General features: G+C 36.7%; 5 protein-coding genes across 8 annotated transcripts in view; 2 read left to right on the top strand and 3 right to left on the bottom strand.

Moving 5' to 3' along the window:
- Positions 1-134: 134 nt before the first annotated feature.
- On the top strand, positions 135-2,153 carry LOC143345128 (UPF0415 protein C7orf25 homolog). The gene is made up of 4 exons (XM_076771958.1): positions 135-416; positions 637-1,078; positions 1,174-1,727; positions 1,793-2,153. The coding sequence occupies exons 1-4, from the start codon at positions 267-269 to the stop codon at positions 1,877-1,879; spliced, it is 1,233 nt and encodes a 410-aa protein (XP_076628073.1). The 5' UTR covers positions 135-266; the 3' UTR covers positions 1,880-2,153.
- Positions 1,928-3,202, bottom strand: LOC143345130 (tetratricopeptide repeat protein 12). The gene is made up of 4 exons (XM_076771960.1): positions 3,049-3,202; positions 2,561-2,755; positions 2,111-2,503; positions 1,928-2,040 (listed from the first exon to the last, which is right to left on the bottom strand). The coding sequence occupies exons 1-4, from the start codon at positions 3,182-3,184 to the stop codon at positions 1,988-1,990; spliced, it is 777 nt and encodes a 258-aa protein (XP_076628075.1). The 5' UTR covers positions 3,185-3,202; the 3' UTR covers positions 1,928-1,987.
- Positions 3,203-3,259: 57 nt separating this feature from the next.
- On the bottom strand, positions 3,260-5,240 carry LOC143345129 (uncharacterized). The gene has a single exon (XM_076771959.1). The coding sequence runs from the start codon at positions 4,736-4,738 to the stop codon at positions 3,596-3,598; it is 1,143 nt and encodes a 380-aa protein (XP_076628074.1). The 5' UTR covers positions 4,739-5,240; the 3' UTR covers positions 3,260-3,595.
- Positions 5,241-5,564: 324 nt separating this feature from the next.
- LOC143345131 (uncharacterized) lies at positions 5,565-20,423 on the top strand. Of its 2 annotated transcripts, none has more exons than XM_076771963.1 (3): positions 5,565-6,013; positions 16,403-16,621; positions 17,601-20,423. In XM_076771963.1, exons 1-3 carry the CDS (start codon positions 5,938-5,940, stop codon positions 17,780-17,782), a joined length of 477 nt encoding a protein of 158 aa, XP_076628078.1. In that variant the 5' UTR covers positions 5,565-5,937; the 3' UTR covers positions 17,783-20,423. The 2 variants fall into 2 exon arrangements, with proteins under 2 accessions (XP_076628078.1, XP_076628079.1); XM_076771964.1 differs by lacking the exon at positions 5,565-6,013 and adding an exon at positions 6,337-6,434.
- A 1,298-nt stretch (positions 20,424-21,721) lies between these two features.
- Positions 21,722-27,561, bottom strand: part of LOC143344364 (uncharacterized) — a 44,425-nt gene continuing 38,585 nt past the window's right edge. For 2 of the 3 annotated variants that reach the window (XM_076770360.1, XM_076770361.1), the window contains exons 5-8: positions 25,269-25,984; positions 24,657-24,856; positions 24,396-24,579; positions 21,722-24,167 (exon numbers count right to left, since the gene is read on the bottom strand). In XM_076770360.1, the coding sequence (XP_076626475.1) occupies positions 22,556-24,167; positions 24,396-24,579; positions 24,657-24,856; positions 25,269-25,984 (2,712 nt within the window). In that variant the 3' untranslated portion in view covers positions 21,722-22,555. The remainder of the gene's footprint in view (positions 24,168-24,395; positions 24,580-24,656; positions 24,857-25,268; positions 25,985-27,561) is intronic. The other variant, XM_076770362.1, reaches the window with a different exon arrangement.

Here is a 27,561-nt window from a genome sequence, read left to right as displayed (position 1 = left end):
CTTCGCACGTTTCGTTGGAACACGATATCGTTACCATTCATGTATTGCGCTTGACTGTCAATTATTCTTCGAAATAGAAAAATTTGTGAGGTTAATAGGCGAGTTTGACAAGCGACCCGACGACATTACGCGATATTGACCTGTGTGATGCAAGATGGCGGCTAACACTACGTTCGTCGATCGTGAACTATCAAAAATTATTCGAATTGCCACAGAAGAAACGATTTTTCATGGCCAAGTTTTTGAGTATCGTTTGATCGAGAAGGATGGAGGAGAAGGCTGAGCTCTTAAAATGTCTCGAGGAAAAAATTTACAGTGGCAAAGCCACGGTACATCGCCTGAAACCTGCAGGAACGGTCGACGGGGTTGAAAAGCTTATACGAAAGATACAACAAGAGATTAGATTTTTAGAAAAGGTACGTCCTCTCGAGATTATTGTGAAAACTGTAAGTCTTGTATAGATGTATTTTTTTGAACGTTAAATCATTGGTAGATGATGTATACAGCTATAGGTTGTGAGACTGTATCTGATCTCATTATTTTCTACTGTACACATCAGTATAGACAACTATTAAAATGTTATGTATATTTGGATTAATAGTACCAGAATTATAACCTTACGCTATTCTCATAAAGGTACAATCTACAGGAAATGTGAAAAAAGAACATCTACAGAGCACAAATCTGATTCATCTGAACGCAATTGTGGCACGATTATTTTGTGCAGACGAACCCATCAATGTTATGAAACCCTTCAAATACCAGAAATCACGGTTGGAAGTAGATATAGTTTGCAACGGCGGTGCATCTTGGATAAAAGTTATTGCTAGAAATGCCAGAGCACTTACTTTAATATCATTGGGCAACGGTGAATATGGACAGAAATCTGTGCTCGATCAAGCGACAAGTTATTTGCAATGTGCCAAATGTTATCCATACCTTTATAGACCGCCAGATGTTATATTTCATTTCGCTTATGGCATAGAAATACCATTAGCCACGCAACTGGAACGCATGGGAGTAATTGTCGAAGGAGATAGAATAGAATGCGAAGATGGAAAGAGCATGGACATACATGGTATGAATGTTTTTCTAATACGGTAAATGCATGATCATGTACTGTATTACAAACAAAAGGAAAATATTCATTGCTGTCTATTGTTTTGGATGTAGATACGGATGACAAATTCTCCACATGGATGTATACATTAGAATCCATGGATGAACATTCGGACAAATGCAAAGAGAGTCTACATTCAGATTTAGAAACCTTAAATACATTTTCTCTTGCAACTGAAATAAATATTCTTAATCTAGATGTGTCAACTTTACTGGCTTATGTAACAAACATGACTAATGGATATGATTATTTTATTTATCGAGAACCATTGCTCACGCAACAAGCAGAAATGGAGAGAAAACGTCCAGTGAAACCGATACTAGATAAATTATTTAAAGACAAAGAACTTATTGTCTGCCAAACTGCTTATGAAAATTTTATGAACATCATAAATGTGATTGGTGGATCCAAAGAAACTCTTAGAGCAAAAGAGCTATTGAACAGAGTTCAGATTGTTAACGATCTACCTACAGGCAGAATTATAGAGAAACTAAGTTTGGGTGGTAAAATTAAAGATAGATCTCGACTAGTTTTTGCAACAGGTGAAAATAAGAAAAGCATTACTGTATCTGCAAACGAAGGATTCGTTAGGGCAGCACGTATGCAGGTATAGGCCTTTTTTTATTCTAAAGTTTAGAAAATTTAAATAATATCAGTAATCATTTTTTTCAGGGCATTGAGTGCACAGTTTTTCTGCATGAACCTAGATCTCTTTCAGAGATTAAAGAGGGTTATGCAGCAAAAATAAATTCATCTTGATATTGGTTGAATGCATTTTAGATTATTGCCAAAAAATATGCACAGTACATGAGAAATATTTCTATTGTTTACTGTTAAATGTATTACACAAAGCATATAGAAATTATTTTATATTGGTTCGGGCCTGGTACTCAATTTTATATCTATATTTTCCTCAAATTCTGTAAAATAAAAATTCATTAAAATTAAATTACAATAGAAATGTTTCAAATGTTAAAAACCTAAGTATACCATCAATAAATTTGTTGAAGTGTGGATTTCTTTCTCTTGCTAATTGAATATATTCTTTATATTTGATTTCGTTTCCAAGTTGTTTATAACATTTAGCACTATTTAAAAGGGCTTTGATATTTGCGTTGTTTATTTTTAATGCCCACTCACAGTCGGCTAAGGCTTTTTCAAATAATCCAAGGTGAATATAGGACAAGGCTCTATTGATCCATAAGACGGACGAATCTTTTCGTTGCTCTATTGCTTTAGCATAATAAGTAACAGCTTTTTCATAATTTCCCTCTTTAAATGCCCCATTCCCAATTCTTTTCAGTGTTTCTGCTCGTTCGTTTCTAATTTTACGATTGTCCGCTCTTTCTTTTGCATCTTTCTCTATGCTTTTCATAAATGCTTCTAGATGAACACATATTGTTTAATTTGTGAACAAAAAAAATCATAGCATTTACATACCTTGTGACATTTGTTCGTTAGTATTCCTTTCGTCTGTGGAACATTTGTTAATCACTGTGCGATTAGTTTTTATTTTCAGTTCACAATCTTCGGAAATAATTGTTTCGGATTTCTTTTCTAAAATTTCGTCTGCTAACATTTGACCATGCTTTTGTTCCTCAAGATTAGACGACGCTAATTTCTTCACAATTTTTTCTTAAAATGTTACGATACGCCATGTATACATTATGTTTATAATCCCTTGGAGTAATGAATCATAAACGGTGTTCCGCGGAATTATAAAAACGTTCTAGCTAGGAGATTACATTCGAACGAACTTTAGCGTAACTGTGCAATATGCAGTTTATAACATAGACAAGATGTAACTTGCATTTTCAAGTGAAGTACCTAAGGTTTAGCCCTTGCTGTTCTACACATTCTTTTTTATAATCAAAAATGTATTGTGACTTTGAAAAGGTTAAGAACCACTGACTTGGAATAGTACTTACCAACTTCGGTAACGCGATGCATGAAGTTTTGAAATTCTTCTTCCGTTACTTGCTTATCGATGGTTAAATCGTCCATTAATTTTTGTGCTTCTATTACTTTGTCGCACATTTGATTGTTTTCTGATTTTTTATTCATATTTCTTACAACTTTTAATACAAATAGAAGAATCGATCCAAATACTTTTGAGACTGTTTAACCACTGTAGGTTTCCATAGTAACATATACAGTATTACAAATTGTATGTGTAGTAAAGTATCTATGTATACAGTTATTCCTAATAAGGTAGCGATTTATTTGTTGTTGGGGATAGACAGTATAAAATATTTAGGTTAAATTAATTTATTGCAAAAATGAATAAGGGCATGTAACAAAGTAAGAAATAAGGTAATGAATTATGGTTAACATGTACATGTTTACATTTTTGGAAAGTCTTTTTTAGTTAAAGAAAGATTTACAATCACAAAAACAGTTTTATTCAGTCTAAATATTATCTTTAACGTAGCAGGTAGTAATTGTTTCAGCTTTCAAAACATTATTTTATTTCTATTAACCATTAGATCCTTTTCTCGGTGGAAATTCTGAAAGCGTCCCTGTATTAAATGTTTGATCAACGTTTGTATAAGAATACCTTTGAGATGAACCTCTAATGTTTTCCGTACACTCGTTTTCAATCTCTTCTACTTCAAGGGGATCCATATCTTCGTCTTCTTCCATGTCAGTCGTTATGTCTATTTCATCTTTTATGTACACAGCACATTTCATACTTTCATTGTTTTCCAAATTAATGGGTTGTTTCCTTCTGTCCAAAGGTTCGTTTTGCAAATTGTCTTGTATAACTATAGGTGCCTTTCCAGCAGTAATTTCAACTTCATCCATAATACATAATTTTTTCAAATGCAAAGGCTTGTCTTTTGATATAGCCGATAAAATGCGGGGCCAACTGATAACAGGATCAGAAGGTTCTTTCCTTTTTTGAGGCGGTGGGTTAGAAATTCCTCTACTGGTGCTCGGCATATCATTGATGTCTACAATACTGATTCCTGATCTACCAGCCTCCAGACGTTGACTTAATAAATTAATGTTACCTTCGTCGCATTTCTTAATACTCTCCTGCGAGTGCTTGGTTGCTCCTTTCTGAAGATGAGCAGATGATATAAATCTCGACGTTGAACAGGGTGTTTTATTTTGTGGCCTAGTATTGGATTCGTGATCAGATACAGTCTTTGAAGGCAAACTTTTTGGCTCTTCGTTTTTCAAACGAGATACCGTGGTCGTTTTTCTAGATGTTTCGGGAGAAGCATTGTTGGTTTCCCCCATCAGAACCGAAGTTTGTATGTGTCTCAGTCCAGTAACTTCCAAAATTTCGGCGAGTTTCAACAATCGCCTAACCTCACTTTGGACCACTTGTATTTCACCACAGTACATAAAGTTGACGATTGTCTTGAGGTCGTCTGCCTCGATGTCGTGGAGAATAATCATAGGATGAGGATGATCATTGGCGACGAGTAATCGCCGAAAAAATGAGCTCGAGTTGGCCAATACCATTTTGTGACATTTCAAAATTGTCCCATCCTTGCACACCAGAGATAAATCTACAAACTGTTGCTTCTCGTAGCACGTATCGAGGGAAACTGTCAAATGTGTTGGGAAGCTGTGCCATTTCAAACTTAACACCGTTTCTTCGCTCATTTTGGTTATTGTAATTGATAAGCTGTGTCGGGTTCTATGCAAACGCTTCACGGTACGCGACTTTCGTTTACGACAACGCTATTCGCCATGACACGTGCTGCTGTCATCGCAACTACGTTTCAAGGACTTGTAATATGCTTAGCTACGCGTTTAGTTACGATACTTTTATTTATGAATTGAAAACAATTTAATCCCGAAATATGTAATCGATAGGTTGAAACTTGCAGAATGCGTTCCGCACAATATCGGTATGTAAAGTTCAACGAATCCGTGTACTTTTCGAGAAAAGTTGCATGGTAGAGTGGGGGTTCTACTTTTTAAAAATACCCTGTATAGCAATCGATTTCCGCCAGACAGATGCCAGCGTTATCTAGGAGCTTAAAAAGAAACTATTGGCACGGATACCTGGTCCAAAAATAAAATAGCGAGGAAATTTCTAACTATTACTGAAATGTTTATTAAAACACTTTTTCTCCATAATCACGTGTGTTAAATAAAAAATGACTCGAATAGAAAATGTAGTCTGTTAACTTTGTTGCATTTAAACCAAATTATCCAAGGAGAATGAAAATTTATTTTCCTTTGCTAACAAGGAAGATAATCAAAGGGAATAATTTTTGCGTAGTTTCGTAAAATTAGTAACTTTCGCAACTTTAAAAATAAAAAGTGATTTTAACTGGAAAGAAGTGCACATATTGTACACGTGTCGTGTTTAAATTTTAAGCGTCGCGCCTGTTGGCGGCGCAGGCGCGTTCCCGCGAAGCGATGGATTTCGAGATATCTCGAAACATCGAGACGCGTGCGACGATTCGTCGACTGCCAATTGGCTTCGATAACAGCAAATGGTCGTTTAATAACAGATGATTGAACGCGTTCCGCGGCGCGGCCTAGCATTTATCTGTCAAAAGTGGTGACGGCCGGCCGATCGGCGATGAGCCGGCTCACGCGCGCCTGTTGATCCTCCTTACGAATCGATTGCAGGTTATCGACACGGATACGCTATTGATGAGAGACGCGTGTGCAAGTCTGTTGTGTTCAACGTTACGTTTTTTCGAGCGGCATAAACCAACCCACTGATCGCGAGACCGAGTGCACCATCTAACAAACGTTTAATTCCTTTATTATGTGATCGTGAACCGTGATCGAACGGTAGCACAGAGAAGGCAGGCAGGAAGGAACGAACGAACGAAAAAAGTAAAATGCGATACGTTCGAGTCAATGTTTTCTGCTATATCATCGTGGCGGTTCTTTTTCTAGCGCCATTCAGTTACGCAGGTAAGCACAACAGATTCTGTAGAAATGATTATCGGCGTTGTTTGGCAGTAAATTGAATCTTCCTTGTGTACTGTGCGAGACCGAAATTGCTTCGTTCGACCGAACCATTTGGGGTCACCCTTGCTAAGGCCATAATAGTCTTCTTCCGCTTTTTCTCCTCCCCCCAACCCCTCGCCGCTCTCTCGGTCTCTTTCCTTCCTTTTACTCGCGCTTTCTCGTATTCTCTCGCTCCGACTCTTCTCCTCTTGGTCTTCTTTCGGTCCAGAAATTGAGTCCCCTCCGATGTGTTGTGTTTCTCCGTATTGCGTCGTCGATACGTTACAAGTTATACATTCGCGTGTCGGTTTCTCTTCGATTCTTTCGTCTATCAGCTACCGTCGTACACGGTGCCTCGAGGAAAGATTAGTTACTAATATGTCAGGTACGCTCATTACTAAGTGATCAATTCGTTCCACCAGGTTTATTTAGATACGTGTACGCACTTCCTTGTTCCCCGAGAACGGCGTAATTAACGCGATATTTTTCAGTACAGTCGTGCGTCCGGGAGTTCTTGATAACGTCAGATTTTTTCCTCCCTCTATTATTTTACTTTATATCGTATATCCAAAAATTTCGGAAAACAGGCGATTCGACTTTGAAATATAAATGGAAATTGCAGAAAACACGTGGGTTCCGTGCGCACACGATCGACTAATTTGCAAGGTCCGATTTCATTATAGCATTGTTTCTAATTATTCGTACGATAAGGTATGCTTATTTAGATTAAGTTCGAAGAACGAATATACAACTGTTTAATCATTTTTCGTTAAATAAAAATAAACATTTCAATCGTCGAGTGGAATATTTTATAACGAACAAGTAAGAAGTTGAACGTTAACTGGAATAGATTATCATTTGTTTATTTGTTTTGTTTTAATCGTCTAAGTATTTTTATAATTACATAATAACTTCATTTCGGGAAGACGAATGCTCTAACGGTTTTACATAATTATAAAATAATGCAAAACTTGTTCAAAGTTTGTTCGGAGCTTGGTGATTTTGATTATTAATCTTTTAACAATTTTGTATACTATTTTTTCTATTATACAAGAACTATTTATTAAATTGTAGGTACTAATCGTGGAACGTTATAGTCAATTCGTAATGACAATGTTGATTGTATTTTGTCACTTTTAATGAACCTGTAACTCAACTTTTCGTTAAAATTCTAGCAACGACAAGTTATAAAAATGAATAAATACGTCCCGTGTCAAAAATATAACTCTTACGTGTCTCGACATACATAGAGACTCATTCAGATAATTATAAACGAGAATATTCTTGTCTACAGTATTTACAATTAGTTGCATAATAATCTTATACCTTATTATCGTGTATTTTGTTACAACTTTGTACTTTCACGCGATGATTTATGCAAATCTACATATAACGCATGACTGTTCCGACAAACTGTTGCATTCGTTATAACGTAGACCAGTGTTTACCAGAGCGAGAGGAGGGTCGATTTGTAGAGGGTGCGTCTTACAATTGAGAAGGGTTAGGGTTAGTTCGAAAGATTGTAGAAAAATGTGGTTAACTTAAACGTCTTTTTTTATTCGTAGATTAATCGTTGAAGCTTCACGATTACAAGAGTATTTTTCTTGCAATTTTTTTCTTTTCTTCAGTGAGTTGCCTTTTAACCAGTTAACTGTTTCTGGCGAGTATACTCGTCATGAAAAAAGTACAAAATTTTGTGTTATTACGAGTATATTCATCATGAGTAATAAGTAGCGACAATTTGCAATTTAAATTGCAATTTTAGGGAAAACTAAAATATATTCGTAAACTTCAAGATATTTGAAATATTTTGAGTCGAAATAAAAGGAACAAATAAAAGTTTATGAATAATTAATATAAAAAAAACCGCATATTTTATGAATTATTTTTCGTAAATGTATCCTTGTTATTAGAAGCAATTACGGATTCATATATCGTTTTAGACTGTGCAATAAGTGGCTTGCCTAATTTCATATTACACATACTCTATGTTTGACGAGTCATCGCTAAATTTGTGCGACGCAATTTAGATACACATTTTCCAAAGAGGTGGAAACAGCTAATTGGTTAAAAAATTTAAAAACCTAGATAACATAGAAAATGATGAATTTACGTAAGACGAGACAGTGGAAATATTTGGAATATTGCCTAACTCGAAAGCGTGTACTTATCATTGCAAACGGTCTCCGGTCACGTTCAATTTTTGTAGTCGTTTCTCCGACAAGGACAATCAACATTTTGCTCATAATAAGTAAGATGAGTCAACACGATAACAAAGTCCACGTAGCGGTAACGTTTATCACGTCGTCGAGTGATTCAATGGTGTTGCTTCGCTTTCTTCTTTTCTTACTGTATAACAAATAAATACGTATCTATGAGTGTACACGTTACATTACGAAGCTCGACACGTTCGATTGAAAATGCACGCAATTAATTTCCCGAGGGTAATAATTATCGCGTTGCTGATACGCCTGGACGCGTAGCCCGTCGCGTGCGATTGACTTTTCCAACGAATATTTTCCCACGAGGATTCCGTTAATTCTCGTAACTTTATCTAGCAGGAACAGTTTTGTACGGGATACAGTTACTCGCGTATAAATATTCCATTGTAGTTTGCGTAGAACACACTTGCGTAATTTCGTTTTCTAACCGCGTCTGTTTGCGTTCTACCTGGGCTCGAAGATACAATTATGTAATTTCTTTTTGCTCGATCCGCGCTCGTTTAGCGATACGAAAGCCGAGCTTTTCGTTTTCTCGAATAGAACCACGGATGAACGTCACAGAACGCGGATGAAAAGACTCATTGTTCGATCGCGCTATCAAATCTGCAACGTTATCGCGTAGAAGTTCATCGGCCCGTATCAACCATTTGAATTAATCGCACGGAACCGAATGGTGAAATCTTAACGCTTCGATTCCTTCATTTTCGAACGATTACAGAGTCCGAAGAAAAAGTATCTGTGCATTTCCACGAATACGTATCGATTTATAGAAATAATTTTACGTTTGAAAAATGTTTAAAGACGTTTCTTTGTTTCATTTTTGTTACAAATATGTATGATGCGTATGTAACGTTTTATACAAAGAAAATAAAACTTTGATAATTAATTCATAGTTAAAAATAAGTTTTCAAAGTAACTTTTATAGTTTCGTGGCAATATTAAAAGCAGGCTGGAATTGTCTCTTTATTGATTTAAATATCATAGGAATAAAATTTGATCTTGAAAAATGATTCAGGCATAATATTTGTCCTTTTGAACGAAGCAATTTTTAAGAGTTATTTAAGATGAATAAGTTATTTCATTCATCTTGTATAGAACAACTCCGAAAGCTAGAGACAGATTTTTGTATTGTTATGTAGATTCATCCAGTATATTTTTCGGGAACTTTTAGCTGACTTTTTTCTATACTAATCGTTACGTATAGTCCACCAAGGAAGCGAAGAGATATGAAGACGCGACGTGACGTATGTGATAATTGCAATGATAGACCTTGCCTCGTCTTTATTACTGACCACTGTAAAGAACCCCCTGTGTGAAGTATCAGTCACACTTGTAAAACTCTAATCTTCGTTTAGCTAAGTCTATTCTAAAGAAAAAACCTCAGTACAGCAAATCTTGAATAAATAACACAATATGAAATTTATTTATTTTTTATTTTTTGTTAATGGGACTTTTACTAATATACTTCTGAGGTTTTTCTAATTAAAATAAGATCAAACGTTATACATATAGTGTCAACAGAATACCAGTCTTTTTTAAGATATTATCATCATGGAATAACAGTACAATTTCACGATATACATATATTTGAATAAACCTCTTCCTAGATTCTAAAAGTGTTGTACTCGTATTCGACAATCTCGAACCCAACATTGCTATTTTAGGCACTATTATATTATTTGAATTATTAATATTAATGTTAATTACTCTTAGAGGGTTGCAGCATATTTTGAATACTTTGTAACACTGAAAACGATGGGGGCGAATTACCCGTTGACCAATGGCATTTCTAAAAGTACCGTAATTTTGGCATTCTCGATTTAATCTGCAGAATAAAAAAACTTTAAAGTAAATCGTTTGATCGACTGATTTGTATATTAATTCTATGGCTTCGTGTTAATTTTGCGATCATTTCGAGAATAACTTAACATGATATTTTAAGTTTCAATGCTATGTTATTAATTCGGAATATCGAAGATAGTATCAATTGATTATTCTAACGCATAACTATTCTTTTTCCCCATTTAAATTACAGTGTAGACAAAAGAGGAGTGCAATTTTTCGTGTGTAGAATGTGGATGCACTATGAGTGTTCTGGTTATAGCTCCGGAAGTTACACCTGTGACTACCGCAAGTACATTTTAAGACTTAGAATTGATATTTAATTCTTTAATTGTATCACGTGAAGGTCAATTATTTTGTGTCACTTTTCAATTAAACCAAAGTGCCAGATAATTTTTGTTTGTTGGTGGGCTACATGTTCCCTTATTTTTAAATCTCAAAAACCTTTGTAACCTTGACTTTATACGTAGAAAGTATTTCTTGAGATTTAAGAATATAGAAACATATAACCCACCAAATACTGAAAAAATTTTCTATGATACATTTTTTAATCGCATTACCGGAAATGCCTAAGAAATGGTGACAAAACTTAACGCGTTCACCCTGTATACAAAGCTCATATCATACTATGTAATTAAATAAAAAGGTAATTGCAAATATACCATTGCATCCGGTTATTAATCAGTAATTTTGGAAGAAAAATATTTTATAAACAGAGTGTAGTAAGCTATAGTAAACATACGTTAAGTGGTACACAAAGACTACTATACACCACTTCTCCCTTAATTTCTCAATCGATCTTTATATTACAATTCCCCCAATTTGTAGTTTATACCATTTAAAGTCTTCTATTTATATTCACTTGACGAGCCGTGGATGAACCGCGATCCTATAATCAATTGTGTCTTTCCAATTGCATTTACTTCTGACTTTCGATCTATGAATAATTCCATTTTCTATTGTTATGCGTTTACTGGTTACATGTGGATCAACTTGTGCATCATTCATCTCTCGAGCAGCAAAAAAATGTTTTGTTATCTATTCGTTATCAGATACGTTGGCATTCCCGCCTTTTAACCAAACAAAAGAGTACGAAACGTCTCGAACGCGCGCAGCATTTTTACGTCTCTATCGGTACCGCGCGAGCCGAGATTGGCTGAATCAGTTAATTGGGACGAATTCGTTTTATCAGCCAGAATACAGAGGTTAACTGCACCGAGTTTGAGTCAAGCAAATTAGGGGAGTTACTTTTGATTTGCGTCGACGGTGTTGTATTAACTCAATAAGCTACCGTTACGTGGTCTACGATGTATTGAGACACAGTTAGACTCCATTCAACGTATAATAGTTGATAATTTAACGTTCTACGGTGGATCAGAAATACGAAATACTGGCCAAAAATAAGCAAATCATATCAAAATGGTAAAATAAAAAATTACTCATTCAATAGTGTTCACGTAAGAATTTTGAAAGCTAAATGATTTTCATATTTCGGTTTTTCAATATCTCAAAATTGGCTATTTTGAATTTCGTAATTTCGACTTTCTAACCAATAATTCAAAATACCTTTTACACTAATTTCACCATAAGTTTAATTGTATTTTTATAGATTGCTTATGCTTCTGTTTTTCCAAATTTGTTTATTACTAGATCATCGTATCAAAATGGTAAAATTAAAAATTACTGATTCAATATGGTCCACGTAAATATTTTAAAAGCTAAATAATTTTTAATATTTCGGTTTTTCAATGCTTCAAGATCGGCTATCTTGAATGTAGAATTACTATTAAATATCATATTCGATAAAAAAAAATTATTAAACAATAAACAAAATCAGATGCTAAATTCTTATTTTGATTAGTTATCAATTGGCCAATGAAAATTAATTAATTTATATACAATAAATTTTATATATGTATTTATATTAAATATATATATTTTATAGATATTATGAAAGAAAAAAAATAAATTATAGATTAATATACAGGGTGTTCGGCCACCCCAGGGAAAAATTTTAATGGGAAATTTTAGAGGCCAAAATAAGACGAAAATCAAGAATACCAATTTGTTGATGGAGGCTTCGTTAAAAAGTTATTAACAATTAAATTAAAAAATTTCAAATCGTTTTGGAAAAATTATTTTCGGTTGCAGGGGTCAATTACAATCATTTTTTATGAATAGATATACCCTGGAAATCCTACCCAGTTTGGAGAAAAAAAATTCGAGAAGGTGTGAAATTTTTCGATAAAATTAAAAAATTTTAAATCGTTCTAAAAAAATTATTTTTGGTTGCAGAGACTAATTATAATAATTTTTGGTCAATAGACATACCCTCGAAATCCTAACCATTTTCGAGAAAAAAATTCCTAAATAAAAATACAATTCCAGGCTAGAAATGTACCCCGGAAATTTTATTCGAATCTTTAAAACACCATAACTTCTGAACGGATTGAACGATTTTAATGTTCAAAAAGCCAAACGCCGCGTATTTTGGTATAGAATATGTAACAATTATAAAAATATTGAAACGTTGTTCCTTGGCCCCGTAATGTTAGAAAAACCCCATAAAAATGGTCCAATTTTCAAACAGCCATAACTCCTATAATAGTGAATATATTTCAATGAAACTTTTTCCTGAAGTAGATCTCATGGGTACCTATAAAAAAGTATTGAACAATTTTTCTGTAGGGCGTCGAACAAAATTATTAAAAATCAAAAACGAATTTTTAAGGAAAATCGACAGGGGGATAGGTGTCTAAATTTTTCGGCAAAATTGAAAATTTTCAAATCGTTCTGAAAAAATTATTTTCGGTTGCGGGGGTCAATTATAATCATTTTCGGTGAATAGACATACTCCCGAAATGTTATCCACTTTCGAGAAAAAAATTCAATATTGGCGGAAGTTTAAACGTTAATAACTTCTTAAGGAAGCCACCATCAACAAATTGGTATTGTTGATTTTCGTCTTATTTTGGCCTCTAGAATCTGCCATTAAAATTTTTCCCAGGAGTGGCCGAATACCCTGTATAGTATATTAAAGAGTAGCATAGGATAATCATCAAAGAGGATAAATATTAAACAATTATAAATAAAACATAGTTGATATTTAGAATATATCTTTAAATACAATCTTTAATATATATTTATGACATAGTTTGTTAAAAATTAAATGTTAAAACTTTCTTGTTGCATACAAATTTTCCATGCATAGACGTAACTGAAAAAAAAAATAAAAAATACTGTTGACAGAAGCGATTTCAACACGAACGAAGCGGGTAATAGCTAGTTGTTAATAAATGTTTCAATATGCATAAAATTGCGCACATTGAATATGAAGACAATGACTCATCACAGCCGTTCATGGTTAGAGGAATCTAGAATGAATAAACGGAAACTTGTTCCATGCACAAACAATAGCGCGTTTCTTGCATATTTTCTATTTTAAACCGCATACAATTTACAATCATTGCAAACAGCTACTTTTAACAATATAAAAAGAAACCTTTGATTTTGAAAATCTGCCCAAGTAATCGAAGTTATTATTTATTAATACTCGCGGTGACTTTGTACACTATATTCCGTACGAATTCAAAATGATTTGTTTAAATCGCCATAAAAATGATTGACTTTTTATCATAGTGAAACCTTAAGACTTTTGTCTGCGTTTTCATTGTTAGAGCGATAAAAATTCAGACGATAGATTATTTTGATAAGTGGAGGGGGGCTTGTGTCAAAAATTGTTTCGTTTCGATCGTTCCCAATTGACGTACTTTTCCGGACTCAAGGTGCTGACGAATGTCGTTTATCGCGCGTTTTACCACTCGATCATCGTCACTGATAACCGTATCTATTAACCTTTGGTTGGACGAATTAACTAGAAAGGGTTTTTGTATCCCCTGCTTTCAATTTGCGCGATCGTCGATGCGACTCATCGATTGATTTATCTCGTACGATGTAACGCGCTATGTTAGTTGTCGATCCTCGACGCAGCACCGCCTAATTTTCTTCGGGTCGTCGTTGCAAAGAACAGCAATTTACTGCCAAGCAGGATAACCTTCGATCGATTAAGGTGCAGAAATATAATCGTTCAACTTAGAAGCGATACGCGAATATCGCGAGGACAGTTTCAAACGCCATTAAGAGGAGTTATATTCAGGGACTCACGCGTCGTGTAATTATCGTGGTTTAACACGTTTCCTATCACCGGTTGGAAAACCGTTCGTTATAGACCAATGCTATATTCGTAATAATCTTATTCAGCGTTGTACGTGCTTTTAATTATCTACAAATAGAAAATATATTTAATACGTTGGATTAATTTCTCACATTATTTTTAATGAAAGTGGGAAAAAAGAAACATTTCGAAATATTGGTATAATTTATGCAATATTAGGAATTGGATTTTTAGGATTTATAATATTGATTAATAATATTGAATTAATAACAATAAATGACCTGCAAATATATTTTATACCAACTGAATATTTTCAATATTGCGTTCCACTTAACGTGACAGTGGTCAGCAATTTATATTTTATTTGTTCAGAGGGATATAAAATAGACAGTCGTCACACATATGCGACGCGTGTGTAACGAATGTGTTAAGCGAACATTCCATCAAGCATGGCGGCGTATGATGGATCGTCTCATTCGACGTTCCTGCGAAAACAGTGCAGCACAATCACTATTCACTCTACTGAGCATAGTGAAACGCATATTATTGCGGTGCGTTTATTCTTCACGTATAACTACGAAAATGCCACTTTTTCAGATTTAAAAACGAGTTACAGCGACTCTCGAAATTGATCAAATACTTCCCTTTATTATACGTTTATCAGATCAAACTGTAATCTCTGATAATTCATTTACGAACACGTATATTTTATGTATACCTTGAAGCGTTATATTAATACAAGAAATACAAAACATATTTTGAACATTGTATTTATCGCAACAATAATTGAACAATAGGCACGATGTTGGATGTGGTCAGTAATGTAACTTAACATCAAATAACTTTCTTCTTTCCAAAAATTTCTTGCATTATTCAAGACTAATTTCATTCTATTTTTCCATAATAATGATAGATTTTAATTTGTTTTTCTTTTAAATCAGCAATTTCTTGATATAATTGGCTCCAGAGGTTTCCGATGGGATTCGAACTTAAAGATTTTTATAACCACTGAAACAAGTAATATGTTTGGGTTTGTTATCATGCTGAAAGATAACATCTCTTATACTTAGCCTCGATTTTTTGCATACTTATCGTGGAAGCGTTTTAAAATATTTACGTAGTCCTTTGTAGCCATCCCTCCATCTGTTCGATGAATAAAATTATATGGCAAATAAGTTGTCGGTTTAATTTTTCATTTTGTTTTTCGCAGAATCATTCTCTTCCATTTGAGTAAGATTTTTAATTTAAGTTCTTTTCTTCAATCCGACTTGTCGTAGTATTTCATATACTTCTTCAGCACTAATATTTAATTAAATACTTTCTTTCTCTTTTTTTCTGTGTTAGAGAATTTCGATTTTCGACCTTATTTTTCGCAAAATTACTTCTATACATGTTTCTACTCTTACTAATCATTGATATTTATTTGTTAATATTTTATGCGAAACGCCTGCATAAAGTTCTTTTATAATCTGTTTTACTGTATTTCGAGCGATTGGCTTCACTCTACAAGAAAAGTGTAGACATAAAATTTTATTTAATATTAATACAAGAATAATATCGTATGTATCATTATCTTGTGCGTAAGTGTAATCGTCGAAGTAGTTTTCATGAACAGCAAGAAAGGTTTTATACAGTAACTCAGGCACTACTGGCTAGATCTAAAGAATAACACCAACAAATTGGATGTTTCAGCATCAACAGGAAATGCAAACAAAGAATTTAAATGGCTTTGCTCAAATATGAACTGTTCTAAGAAATCTGTATTCTAAAAATACTAGAAACTACATTACCATGTAATCAATTTCGTGAGTTACTGTATATCTTTATTATTTTATTGTTACATTAGTCTTTTAAACATTTTGTGAAAGATAAGTCTGGCGTTTAACATTGTATGTAGCTTCTTGACTGAGTCCTCAGTGGTGGGGATGACGCTGATCATTAAGTCGCGGGAAGAGCTCGATCATATAGCGAGAGAATAGTGTAGAAACAGTGTAAGTTAAATGTTTGCAGTATCGTGGCAGTACATCGGTCCATTGTACATCCTACTTGGTGAAATGTTCGCTGTACTTGTCGTTTCGAGCATCGACAGGTGTCAAGGACTTGAGATTGTTTTAGGTGGAAACGGAACGAGTTTGTTCAAACCATGCAACTTGAGCATCGCGAAGGAGCAATGTGGCCCGCATGAAACATGCATTCAATATTCGCAAGAAGTGGCACCACGATGCGATTGCGAATTGCACTACGAATTCGTGGGCGAGAAATGCGTGCAGACCACGACCACTTTGAGCATTAGCGTGACAACTGCTCAACCAGATCTTAAACTCAACTCAGGAGGTATATCAAATTGAAAAAAGACGATATTTCTTTAATACGTTCACAGTCCAAAAAAAAAGATCTTGTCTCACCTAAAAATGTAATTCCTCGATCACACATAAAAAGTGATAATTCTGAAACAATTATCTGTGCAATACAGTGGTAAAAATCAAGTACGTATTGTGTTTTTCTTGTTGTTCTCTAACCAAAGTTTGATAAATTAATGTTAATGTTCGATTTAATTATTTTTTACATAATTTGATTACTCGTATAAAACTTTAAACGTAAACTGCTTTCTAAATCAGAAGTATATGGCTTAACATGTTGACTAAAATATGAGTTAATGGACTGTGAAAGTGTTAATCCTTTAGTGATGAAAGACATTTAAGGATTTCGAAAAATTTGAATGTAATAAGGTGTTCCTTATCAACCCTTTGCGTTCTGGGATATTTTTATTTCGTTGTCGCAGGCTCTTGAACTATTGGCTTATTTATTTTGCAGTAATGAAAACTCAATTTACAGTACTACATTTAATATTAGAGATTAATATAATTTGATATTCATTGTATGGTATTTTTTTAATACAATTTTTATATATTTCTTGTAAATTTTGAATAATTACGGTGAATCGTTCGTCTAATCATCGATGTTAATCAGATGAGTAGAAATCAACTCAATCTTCTTCTAACCATATTATATTACAAATACCGATGAAACAATTACTAACAAATTTTCTCCTGTTCGATTTTTTTTTGTACCTGAAAAATCCTATGCTTGATTCATCCTCAGCCATCTTGTATAATTAAAATAATTTCACCGAAAAGGTTTTCTGATCGAGAAAACTGTTGAGACAAGTCGAACCGTTCTTCTCTGAGTATAAAATATTGGACCGATAATCCGGGTTATCTCGTTACTCATAGTGTTATCGTAGAAAGAAATGCTTAACAGCTGCGCGCAACGAGATGCTTCTGGGACTGAATTATTTGTGAACTTTGTTTAGGTAGTTCTGTAGCGGCTGGTTTGTTAATCCCAACCTTCCTCGTAGTAATTGGTGTCTTGTTGTACTTCGGCGCGAGACGATACAAATGGCTGCAACGATTTCGACAGTTCCGTCAGAATCGTTACGGCAACGTTCTAATCACGAGGGACGACGACGACGATGACGATCCACCCATAGCGTAAGGGGGTGTCGAACGATGAACGACGTACGTATGTGCCGTGTACAAAGTGCGTTATTTCGTTTCTTCTCGTCGAAGGGACGGATTTTAACACTAGAGACACGTTCGGTTACGCAATTCGGGATTAAAAGCGGCAAGCTTTGAGTTATCGTCGCGCGTCTATGTTTTAGAAGCGACGGGAGCTCCTGAAATCCCCCCAGTTACAAAAAAATGGGATTCAGGTTATTTTTCTGTTCCTCGATCCTATTGGCTGCGAATTCTGCCGATTTCGCTGGATTTCGCGCGCGAACTCGAAGCTTGCTCACGCTTAGGGAACAACGTTGTGTAACTTTGTGTATATATCAAGCGAAAGTTCAGGTATAAGGTATACACAAGAGAAAATATCGTCGAACTGAATCAAGAGGCTAAATAATTGTAAAGGGGTGCTAGTGTAAGTAGACGTGTCTTTGTGCTGGCAATCAGAACTTTCTAATGTTTCCTCACACGTTTTTTTTACTTTATCCGTATCGACGACGATTCGTAAGCAATAAGAAATTAGCTCAATTCTATCGACATATATAAATTATGGAACGTTCGTAATTCGATCTATTTGTTTAAAATTAGTTTTAACTATCGTATAAAGGTTCTACTACTTACACGACCGCTGATTATATGTTTATACACGATGATCGTAAGGGATGTGGGGTAACTGACTGCGTTCTCGGTAGCTATTAAGAACATACTGAAAGCATAATTTTTTACGATGATATTAATAAGCTGGTCAGTAAATTTTACACGTTATTAATATTTTGTATAAAAGCGGAGACTGTCGGGTCATTTCACTGTATGGAAATTCTAGGAAAATGATACTAGGCGTTACTATTCTATCGATAAGATCGTAATTCCGATTTCTCGATGAAATTTTTTCACGCGACGCGATTAATATTCTCACGATCGTATCGAGGATTCCATAGTTTTTTCAACGCACGCCAAATATCGATATTAACTATTAATGTACTCTTCCTATTCGAGAAATTGATAACGCGTCTATATAGTAATAATTATTCGTGTCGCATGGATAAAGTTACATCGTTCTCACGAAAGTCTTGTTTTCTCGAGGATAATTCTCAAAATAGACACGATTGACGTTTAACGTTATTTTACCAAAGAATAAAGGTTCCAGGATCCAAATTAGCTTCAGGTGGACAGGCAGTTTAACGTAGCGTTTAAAATGTCGAAGCAGGACTCGTCGATCTTTGTTGCGCAGGTATAATTGGGAATAAAATCCGAATAAGTCAGTGAAAAAAATAAGAAAAACACCGCGCGTAGAGAATCGACGATTTCTCGGGCTTGGATCGTGCATCGATCGACCGAAGTTAACTTTTAAACTGTAAAACGTTTAGAAGCCATTGCCCTCGTACCAAAAGAACGTTACAGTTCTTATTGTGTTCGATGTTGTATTTTGTAATATAACAAAATTTGTAAATAATCCTCCGCCATTCCGTGGACGCGTATTCTTGCCAGCCAATAATTCTCTTTCCTATAGCGTGTAATCTAATTAATCGTGATTCCAAAAAGAAATAAAAATTGCATCGTCTATATTTATATTCCTGAGAAATGGGAGTCCTCCCGCTCGCGAAAGATTATCGAGACGTACGTTCTCGAGATTTATAAATACATATAAATATAAATATATATTTATGTATATGTATATGTATTTATATATTCATATATACATTATACACATTTAACCTATTCTTGTACTCTATCATTTTTGTACAGAACAATCGCACTAGAAGCTAACCATAGAGATTATAGTCGGTGCTCGAGATCGATCCCGGATTCGTTAGACCGCTCGGCATCGCGAGACAAGATTTAATATTTTTATAGTTCGCAAGTACAAATTTTGAACGGTGCGACTGGTACTAGCGAATTATCATTATTGTGTTCTTTATTTTACGTGTCGTCGATATTTTGACTGAGCATTTTGCGACATAAAAGCCGCGAGACGCGACATTTTCTCACTTGTTATCGCGCGTCTATCACCGAACTGCTAATTCCAATGCAACTTTACAATTTGACTGAATATAATTGTTGTTACCGTTCTTTTTTAAGCCATAGCCACGTTCACACGAAGCATTCGTAATATGTATTGCGTTACGATTCGAAGTTGGAATACTATCTCTGTACTTTGAATCGAAGTTATTCGTCGCTGTATTTACGAGAATGATTAATTCTGTGCACGCGTGGCTCTGTTAAGTTGTAAATTTTACTCTGTGATGTATTTTACGTTATCCTTTACTGAACGCTTGTCATCGACTAAATCGCACTTATGGCACAATCTGTTAGGATTAAAGTTCACTCGAACGCGAAAACGTACGATTCTTCGAGGTTTTCGACAAGTACACGTAAAATTCTACACGTTCGTTTCGTTATGTAACCTACTCCGAATACAAGGAACGAGATCTATTGCTTTCGTGGCGTTTACAGGTACTCTTTGCATCCCGCTGTTCTATTCTTCGGAACTTTATTTAAGTCTTACCATTTTCACACGTGTGTACACAATGAATCACCAAAATTAGGTCGAAATTAACCGCAACGAAGAATTTGTAAATATATAATTATTGGTAAATATGGAACAGAAAATAAACAAAATAACAAGTCAAGTGGTCTACCATATATCGAAGTTATTTCCTTTAATACAGCCCAACCAAACCGTGGTTTTCTTATTCAAAAAATATTTTTAGAAATAATTTCAATAATTTTCAATATATATTTTCAATAAAAATATATATCTTTCTCTACTTCAATGCCCACTAGCATAAAAAATAATGGCGATTTTTTACTATGTCCCTCATAAAGCTGACAAATGTAAATACTTTTCTAATTGCTGCATAAATATTCAAAATTATCATCCGTATGGAAGGGCCATGGAAATATTTAGTTCTCAAAATCTATATTTTCAATCTATATTTTTCTGTTAGATTTCAAAAGAAACCACGCTAACAAATTTCATATTTAACATGCCAACATATTTAAGACATGTTATACAATACAGGAGATATTTAATTTTATTTTTATTTATTTATTTTATTATTATTCTTGTTTTCTCTTTATTATTTCATAAGTCGAATGATTACAAATAGAAAGCTTTTGTGTTTTTCTTGTCTATAAACTATATTGTCCATTGTATATATTTTGTAAATGCAGAATATTAAAATCAACTTCCATCGATGTTCGAATATTTGTGTGATAAACTGTATGTACCATGTAGTTTTTCATAGCGTTCTTACTAGAAGATATTCCTGCAGTCCCCACTTACCTTTATGGAGGCCATACACGTTACGATTTTTTGAAAACAGTAAAAAAAGTATTTTATACGACTCAAAGCGTGGATTAAAATGGAAGGTGGTGGGACTGTTTTATGGGTCTCCATTCGTAGCAACCTCCACGCGGTGAGACCTGGGAATCGTGATTATTTATGGCAAGGTTTTTATCGTAAATAATCACGAGCGAATGGCTACGAGTTTAACACTTTGATTATTATACTTTTTAATCGCTAATGTTCTAAATAAGTGCCTGGACGGATAGTCAACAAAATATAAAAGGATTAATAAATTATTATAAAGGTACATATTAAGATAATATAACTATAAATTTCTTGTAATGGAAAATCGTAATTCTTCCGCATAACTATGTACGTTTCTCGTAACAGGTTTTTCTCGACTAATAACTAATTCGCTAAAAATTGTTGGTGTACTTTTTCTTTTCGACATTATAAAAATAGTAATTACTACAAATGTATTTTTGTTTAGTAAAATATACTAGTTTGCTTATATGCTTCTGTTACGAATAGAAACAGTAACGGCAAAGGGGTTTTCTTAACATAACAATAATTCTCGTGACAATCAAAGTGTTAAACATCGGTTTAAAAATCACATGAATTGAAAAATAAATTCAGCTATATTTTCTCACTATTTAATATCGTACGTCACGGTTGATATAATTTACAATACATTCCATTTAAAATGTATACTCGAGAAGACTTATTTGCTACTACTATCGAAAGAAAAAATTGAGACGACGAAAGAACATTTGTAAAAAACTGTATACACGTATCTCGTGCGTAGAAGAATAATTTAATTCGAAAAGAAACATGATAAAATTGGACATAATCGTGTGCGTATTTACAAGCTTAGCCGAAAACAGAAACAATCGCGGGACGGTTTGCACCTTCGACCCGAATTTCATTTACCGTTAGAATAATTAAAGTTTGAAACGTATCCGGATAGTAAAACGTAGATTCCGATGCGCGCCATTAGGAGAAAGAAATTGAACATGGATACTATCGTCGAAGATATAATTCTAGAGTCACGCCTTTCGAGTCTGTTTAATTATTCTATTTGTAAGATGGAAACATACGAAATGCAATTAACATTTATCGTTGCTTTTACGCTCGATGCTTGCCAGCGTCGCGATAGTTATTTGATTATTTAGGCATTAGTGTTTTATTTTCAGGGACCCGAAGACAGAAGAATCCGTTTCCGCTTTTCTCGCCTGCATGAAAGACATCGAAAAGTCTGATCGGCGCGATCGAGGGGTTCGATAACGACCGTTCCCCCGAATACAGTAATCCCCGGATAACTGAAATTATGAGGACTCGTTTTCGTTTCAGTTATCCGGGTATCGTTGTAATCGACTCGACGCCGATGCGAGTAAATTTCACTCGTCCACGACTCCCGTGATATCCCGAAGCTTTTTCAAATTCTGAATGTACCTCGCGCGTTAGTGATCGGTTTCAATAACCAGTGTAATCGTGCCACGGTCCCCTCTGCGGCCGGTATTGCGACCCGCTTATCTGAATCGGGTCAGACGATCTGTAGAAGACGGTTCTCAGTCTGTCGTTGTTGGATGTCGGCAGAAATTGTGGACTAGGCACGAACGGTTTCTGTTGCTGTTGATTCACCGGTCTCGAGACCTTGTAATTGTTCTCGGACGATTGGAGGATCGCGTCCCGTCCGACTTGCCTGTGAAGAGGCAGAACGAATCCGCTAGGCAGGTTCGGTTCTTGATTCAACGTGGGCGTCAAGGCATCGTTCAGAGTGACGTCGTACTCGCTCTCCGGGATGTCTTGCAGCCGATGCGTTACCTCGTTGATCTTTTGTTTCACTCTGAAACTGCCCGGGCCGGACGGATGCTCCTGGTTCTCCTCCGTCTTAAACGTGGATCCGTAAACGTTCGGGTTTTCGCTGGCGGTCAGTCTCCCTTTGTTTCGAAGCGAGGAACTCGAGGCCTGCGCCGTTCCTTCGCTCGAATAGTCCTCCGAAGGCCATTTAGCCAACCCCTCGTCAAAATCCCGTCGATCTTCCTGCTGTCCGTGCTTCGATTCCCTAACGTACGCGTCTTCCATAACTTTCTGAGGTTCCTCTTCCCGCTGCCGGTCGACCGGTCGTCGAATCGCGGGTCTGGCTATGGACGTGTCGTATTCCTCCGGCCTGTGTTCGCGCTGTGTTTCACCTTGAATGGCTTTGTACGCGTCGTAGGTTTCTTTCTCTTCCTGTTGCGCTTTCGACTCTTGATGGGATTCCGGGGGATTCTCGTAGTAATTCTTTTGCCTTTCCTGAACCGTCGTCCTCTCCGTTGATCTGTCTTCGTCCCTCCTGGGAGTGGTTGCTTTCGAACCGACCGACGACAGACCCCTCGGATTGGGATTCCCGCCTCTGGACGGCAAGAACGGTCGTTTGACGATGCGAACCGCAGTTCGCGGGGGCGGAGCAGGCGGATCTTCTGGTTCGTCGTAGTAGTCCTGCGAGTATTCCTCTAGAGACGAAGTGTGGTACTGACCGTGTTCGCGTCTCTCTTCCTGATCCCTCTCGTGGTAATCCGGCTGCTGATTGGTTCGATGGGACTCTTCGTCCTCGATCGGTGTCCGCGTCGGTGGACTTTGCAACGGTCTCGGTGGTCTTTCCGTGTGACCGGGTCTCTCGGATCGATCGTTCGCGGGATCCTTCGTGGCCGATTCTATTTTCTGAACCAGTTGCTCGGGCGTACACGTGGTGGTGGTCGTTGTCGCCGTGCTGGTTGTTCTTTCGTAGCTATTTGGTCTTCTAGACGGCAAATCCGTGGTCTCTTGTAGATCTTTGGCTCTGGAGCCCGTTCTAGAACGTTCCGCGTCTCTTTCCCTGTCCACAAGTCGAGTCGAGTACGGTCTCTCTTGCTTTTCGGTGTCTTGCGTTCGTCCGCGATCACGATCCACCGTTCGGTCCGTGGTACGATCTTTTCCACGGTCGAGGGATCGATCTCTTCCACGATCGGCGCCTCGATCCCTGTCTCGATCGTAGTAGCGGTCTCTCGAGCGATCCGAGTGTTTTCTAGGTCGCAGGTCGTCCTCTTCGTCCCGATAACGGGGTCTAAAATTAACAATTCCGTAAACTTTCGCAAGTAAACAAAATATTTCTCACAAGTTCTGTGTCACAGTAGTTTTCCGTGTTCCATGTGATTATGAGAAATGTTTGTTACTGTGTGTTACATGTGGACAACGACATCGGTCGGTACGATATCGGAGCGATGTGTTCTGATTAATGGGTTACGACAGACGAATATAATTGTATCGGTGTTGTGTACGTACGTTACCCTACCTGAAGGGTCGATCTCTGTCCCTGTCCCTGTCCCTGTCCCTATCCCTGTCTCTGGTGTCGTAGAAATCTCTATCTCTGTAAGACGGTCTTCTTCTCATAGGTCTACGAACTGGTCGAAAATCCTCCAGATCGTCTTCGTAGTAATCGTCTTCCGCGACGTCCGTTGGTCTCCTTCGAGGATCTTCTGCAATAAACGATTTTCGTTGCAGTTAATGCCTTAGCATAAACCGTTCGAACGCTCTGAAAATTTCAACCGATTACCCGTAGACTGAACGGCGGTCGCTTTGTAAGCGTATTTGTCTTGTTCGGAGAGCGGAACCGGTCTTCGAATCTTCGGAGGGGCTCTTGGTCTCGAATAAACCGAAGCTATAGGCGCTGCAGGCTTCACCAGACCATCCCCATTCGCGTCCGTGATCGCAGATGCGGATACAGACTCCTTGTCGTCGTACTCGTCTCTGTATCTGCAAAGGAATCTCCCATGAAATCGATTAAACTTGTTCGTAATACGAGTTTAAAATGTCCATCGTTAACTCTAGAACTCTCGACTAGTCTACTATATCTCCTCTGATTTTTGCGAAAAATATTTTTAGAGAGATCTAATAATTAATGTTTTAGTTTTAACTCTTACAGATAAATTGTTCAAATTTTCTCCTTTTCCATGATAAATGCAAATGTTGACATAAACAAAATTACGCATATTTATTTACGCGCGAAACATGTACTTTTTAAATAAAATGAATGCGACACCGTCGATAAACTAGAAATCGAGTTAAAAAGGCGGGAAATTTGAATCGTGAAAAAGGCCACTTCGTTTGCAACAACCTGATAATTTTTTTTTCTTGTATATTTGAAAATTTGTTAATAGCAAAATACCTTTTGTCAGAGTACCGACGATCGTCCGTATCTCTGACTCTAGATTCGCCTCGTCGATCGTCCAGCTCCGCGTCGTCGACTTCCCTGGAAGCAGACCTTGAACCTGGGTCAGGATCTCTTGGCCTGAGTCTCGCGTCTTCTTCTACAGGGTCTCTCGTTCTGCTAGGATCTCTTCTATTGTTTCTGCTCGGAAATCTGTCTCTAACGCTGGTATCTCGATCTCTGTCGTCTCTGGCAACCCCGTCCCTAGACCTTGGGGCGTCTCTCGGGGCGTCTCTGTCTCGGAAATCGCGATCTCGATCTCTGAAGTCACGATCCCTGTCCCTTCTGTACTTTCTGTCGTCGTAGTCGTAATCGTCCCTGCTGTAGCCGCGCGGACGAGTGTAATCATCGTCGTAATACTCCTCGTCGTAGTAGTCGTACGCCGGTCGTCTTCTGAACGGCCTTCTTCTTCTCGGTGAATCTCTGTCCCTCGATCGTCCTGCGCCGGCTACCACCGGCGCTGGCGTTGTCGTCGTCGTCGTCGTGGTCGTCGAGGTAGACGTCGTCGAAGTCGTCGCTGCTTTGTAGAGAGCATCGTTTCTGTGCCAATACTTCTTCGAGTTGGCGCAGTCGACTTCGGAGACGAAGTGACAAATGAAGGTCTTTTGATCGAACGCCGTGAAATTCGCGCAGAGGAAGTCGTACCTTGTGCCGAAGAGGCAATGATGATACACCTTGAAAAAGAAAAGAGATCGTTAGTCCTTCTCGAATAGATGAAGTGTGATGATTTTGATTTAACTGTAACGCCACGATGAAAGTTTAACAATAATCACTTTTTATTTGCAGAATCGATAATCTATGTATTTTTACAGATTCTTATTTTACATAAAAAAATTAACAAATTTGTCTATGAAACATATTTTTATGAAATTTTAGTTTACTTAAGTAGTGCTTGATTCGTTACATCGAAGAAACAAAGAGAATTAAATATAATACGAGAATACGAAGCTATTGTTCTGAGCGCAGAGCGCAGAGCGGTGATGAAAGCGAATAAATCGGAAAGTTTCGCAATTTTCAGGAATTAGGCACGCTTCCGAATTCGAGGCTAAAGCGTTTCCTCTATTTTCCATATTGGGGAAAGAATGGGGCAGTTTCGACGACAGTGTTAGCACACTTTTCACCGAAGACAGACGTTGGACGCTACCGTAGCTTTCACACCGGGAGTACGTGCGCGATAGTAATTGCTTCGAGCCACACAACTGTATCGCGTACGAGCAAGTTGTCTCTGTAAGGGTATCCGCGATTGTCTGGTACGTATCGCCACGGATTATCTAGAGGAATCATCTAGAATCATTCAGAGCACGTCCTCGCTCGTCCAACGTTCTGTCTCGTTTCTCCGAATCGCCAGCACATGGCTAGTTGGTCCGTCATAACTTTTCCAAACGGTACGTAGTTCGTTTCTTCCCTTCGCCGGTAAATCGTTAGCGTTTTCCTCGTACCTTGATTTTCCGTCGTTGGTACCTTTTTGCCCGCGCGTTTATTACACCTCGACGCCGCAGAGTTTCTCTGTGCTTTGGTAATTTTATTGGAAAGTCGACGTCCCCTGCTCTAGATTGCAGGAACTGACTTGTTGCGTATTTGCATGACAAAAACGCGTACTCGCCTGAAAATTACTCCGGAGCTGTCGTCTCCAAGCATTTCCATGCGAGTCGCCCTCGTGGATCACTCTCTATGCTCGACTTCTACACGCTTCAAAAGATAACATAGTAACGTATACGAAGCTTTTGTTAAAAGTGAAAAGGATTTTTCAATTTTTTCGAAATAGATTAAAGGATCGAGCGGAAGAAATTGTTTCTGAAACTGGTAAATTCTGAATTCTGGCCCATTGTGTGTCGATTGAAGGGGCTGACCACAGAATGGCGTAACCCCTTAAATGTCAGACGTACCGTTCATAAATCACCGGACATTTTGCTCGAAAGGTACAGATACAATTTTTTAAAATAATCATATTATTTTCCTTTGTTACATTTATTCGTTTCGAGCTACTACTTTACTATAAATTTCACAACGCCCATAAAAAACAGAATAAATATGCGATAAGTAAGGAAACAAGTTTCGAAGGTGAACGTGTTCAAAATTAAATAAGGCCTGGTAGAAAATATTACGGGAAGGTCGGAATAAAATTAATGACAAAAATGGTAAAAAATAATTACTTCGAACGATCGTTTTCAAACGAAGTTGATACACTCGTAAAGCGAAAATTTTTAATTATTTGTTAACATTTTGGTTAAGTTACATTTACTTTATAATG

The sequence above is a fragment of the Colletes latitarsis genome, chromosome 8, assembly GCF_051014445.1.
Source record: "Colletes latitarsis isolate SP2378_abdomen chromosome 8, iyColLati1, whole genome shotgun sequence".
NCBI classification, from domain to species: Eukaryota; Metazoa; Arthropoda; class Insecta; order Hymenoptera; family Colletidae; genus Colletes; species Colletes latitarsis.
This window is presented reverse-complemented; position numbering and strand designations above follow the sequence as displayed.

Excerpts from the sequence above, each read along its gene's own strand:
- LOC143345130 (XM_076771960.1), bottom strand. The coding sequence starts at position 3,184 with ATGAATAAAAAATCAGAAAACAATCAAATGTGCGACAAAGTAATAGAA. Across the intron at positions 2,504-2,560 it reads TAACGAACAAATGTCACAAG|AAGCATTTATGAAAAGCATA; the intron begins GTATGTAAATGC and ends GTGTTCATCTAG. Across the intron at positions 2,041-2,110 it reads CTTCAACAAATTTATTGATG|AATTTGAGGAAAATATAGAT; the intron begins GTATACTTAGGT and ends TTTATTTTACAG.
- LOC143345131 (XM_076771963.1), top strand. The coding sequence starts at position 5,938 with ATGCGATACGTTCGAGTCAATGTTTTCTGCTATATCATCGTGGCGGTT. Across the intron at positions 6,014-16,402 it reads AGCGCCATTCAGTTACGCAG|GTGGAAACGGAACGAGTTTG; the intron begins GTAAGCACAACA and ends AGATTGTTTTAG. Across the intron at positions 16,622-17,600 it reads TCTTAAACTCAACTCAGGAG|GTAGTTCTGTAGCGGCTGGT; the intron begins GTATATCAAATT and ends AACTTTGTTTAG.
- LOC143345128 (XM_076771958.1), top strand. The coding sequence starts at position 267 with ATGGAGGAGAAGGCTGAGCTCTTAAAATGTCTCGAGGAAAAAATTTAC. Across the intron at positions 417-636 it reads AGATTAGATTTTTAGAAAAG|GTACAATCTACAGGAAATGT; the intron begins GTACGTCCTCTC and ends ATTCTCATAAAG. Across the intron at positions 1,728-1,792 it reads TTAGGGCAGCACGTATGCAG|GGCATTGAGTGCACAGTTTT; the intron begins GTATAGGCCTTT and ends CATTTTTTTCAG.
- LOC143345129 (XM_076771959.1), bottom strand. The coding sequence starts at position 4,738 with ATGAGCGAAGAAACGGTGTTAAGTTTGAAATGGCACAGCTTCCCAACA.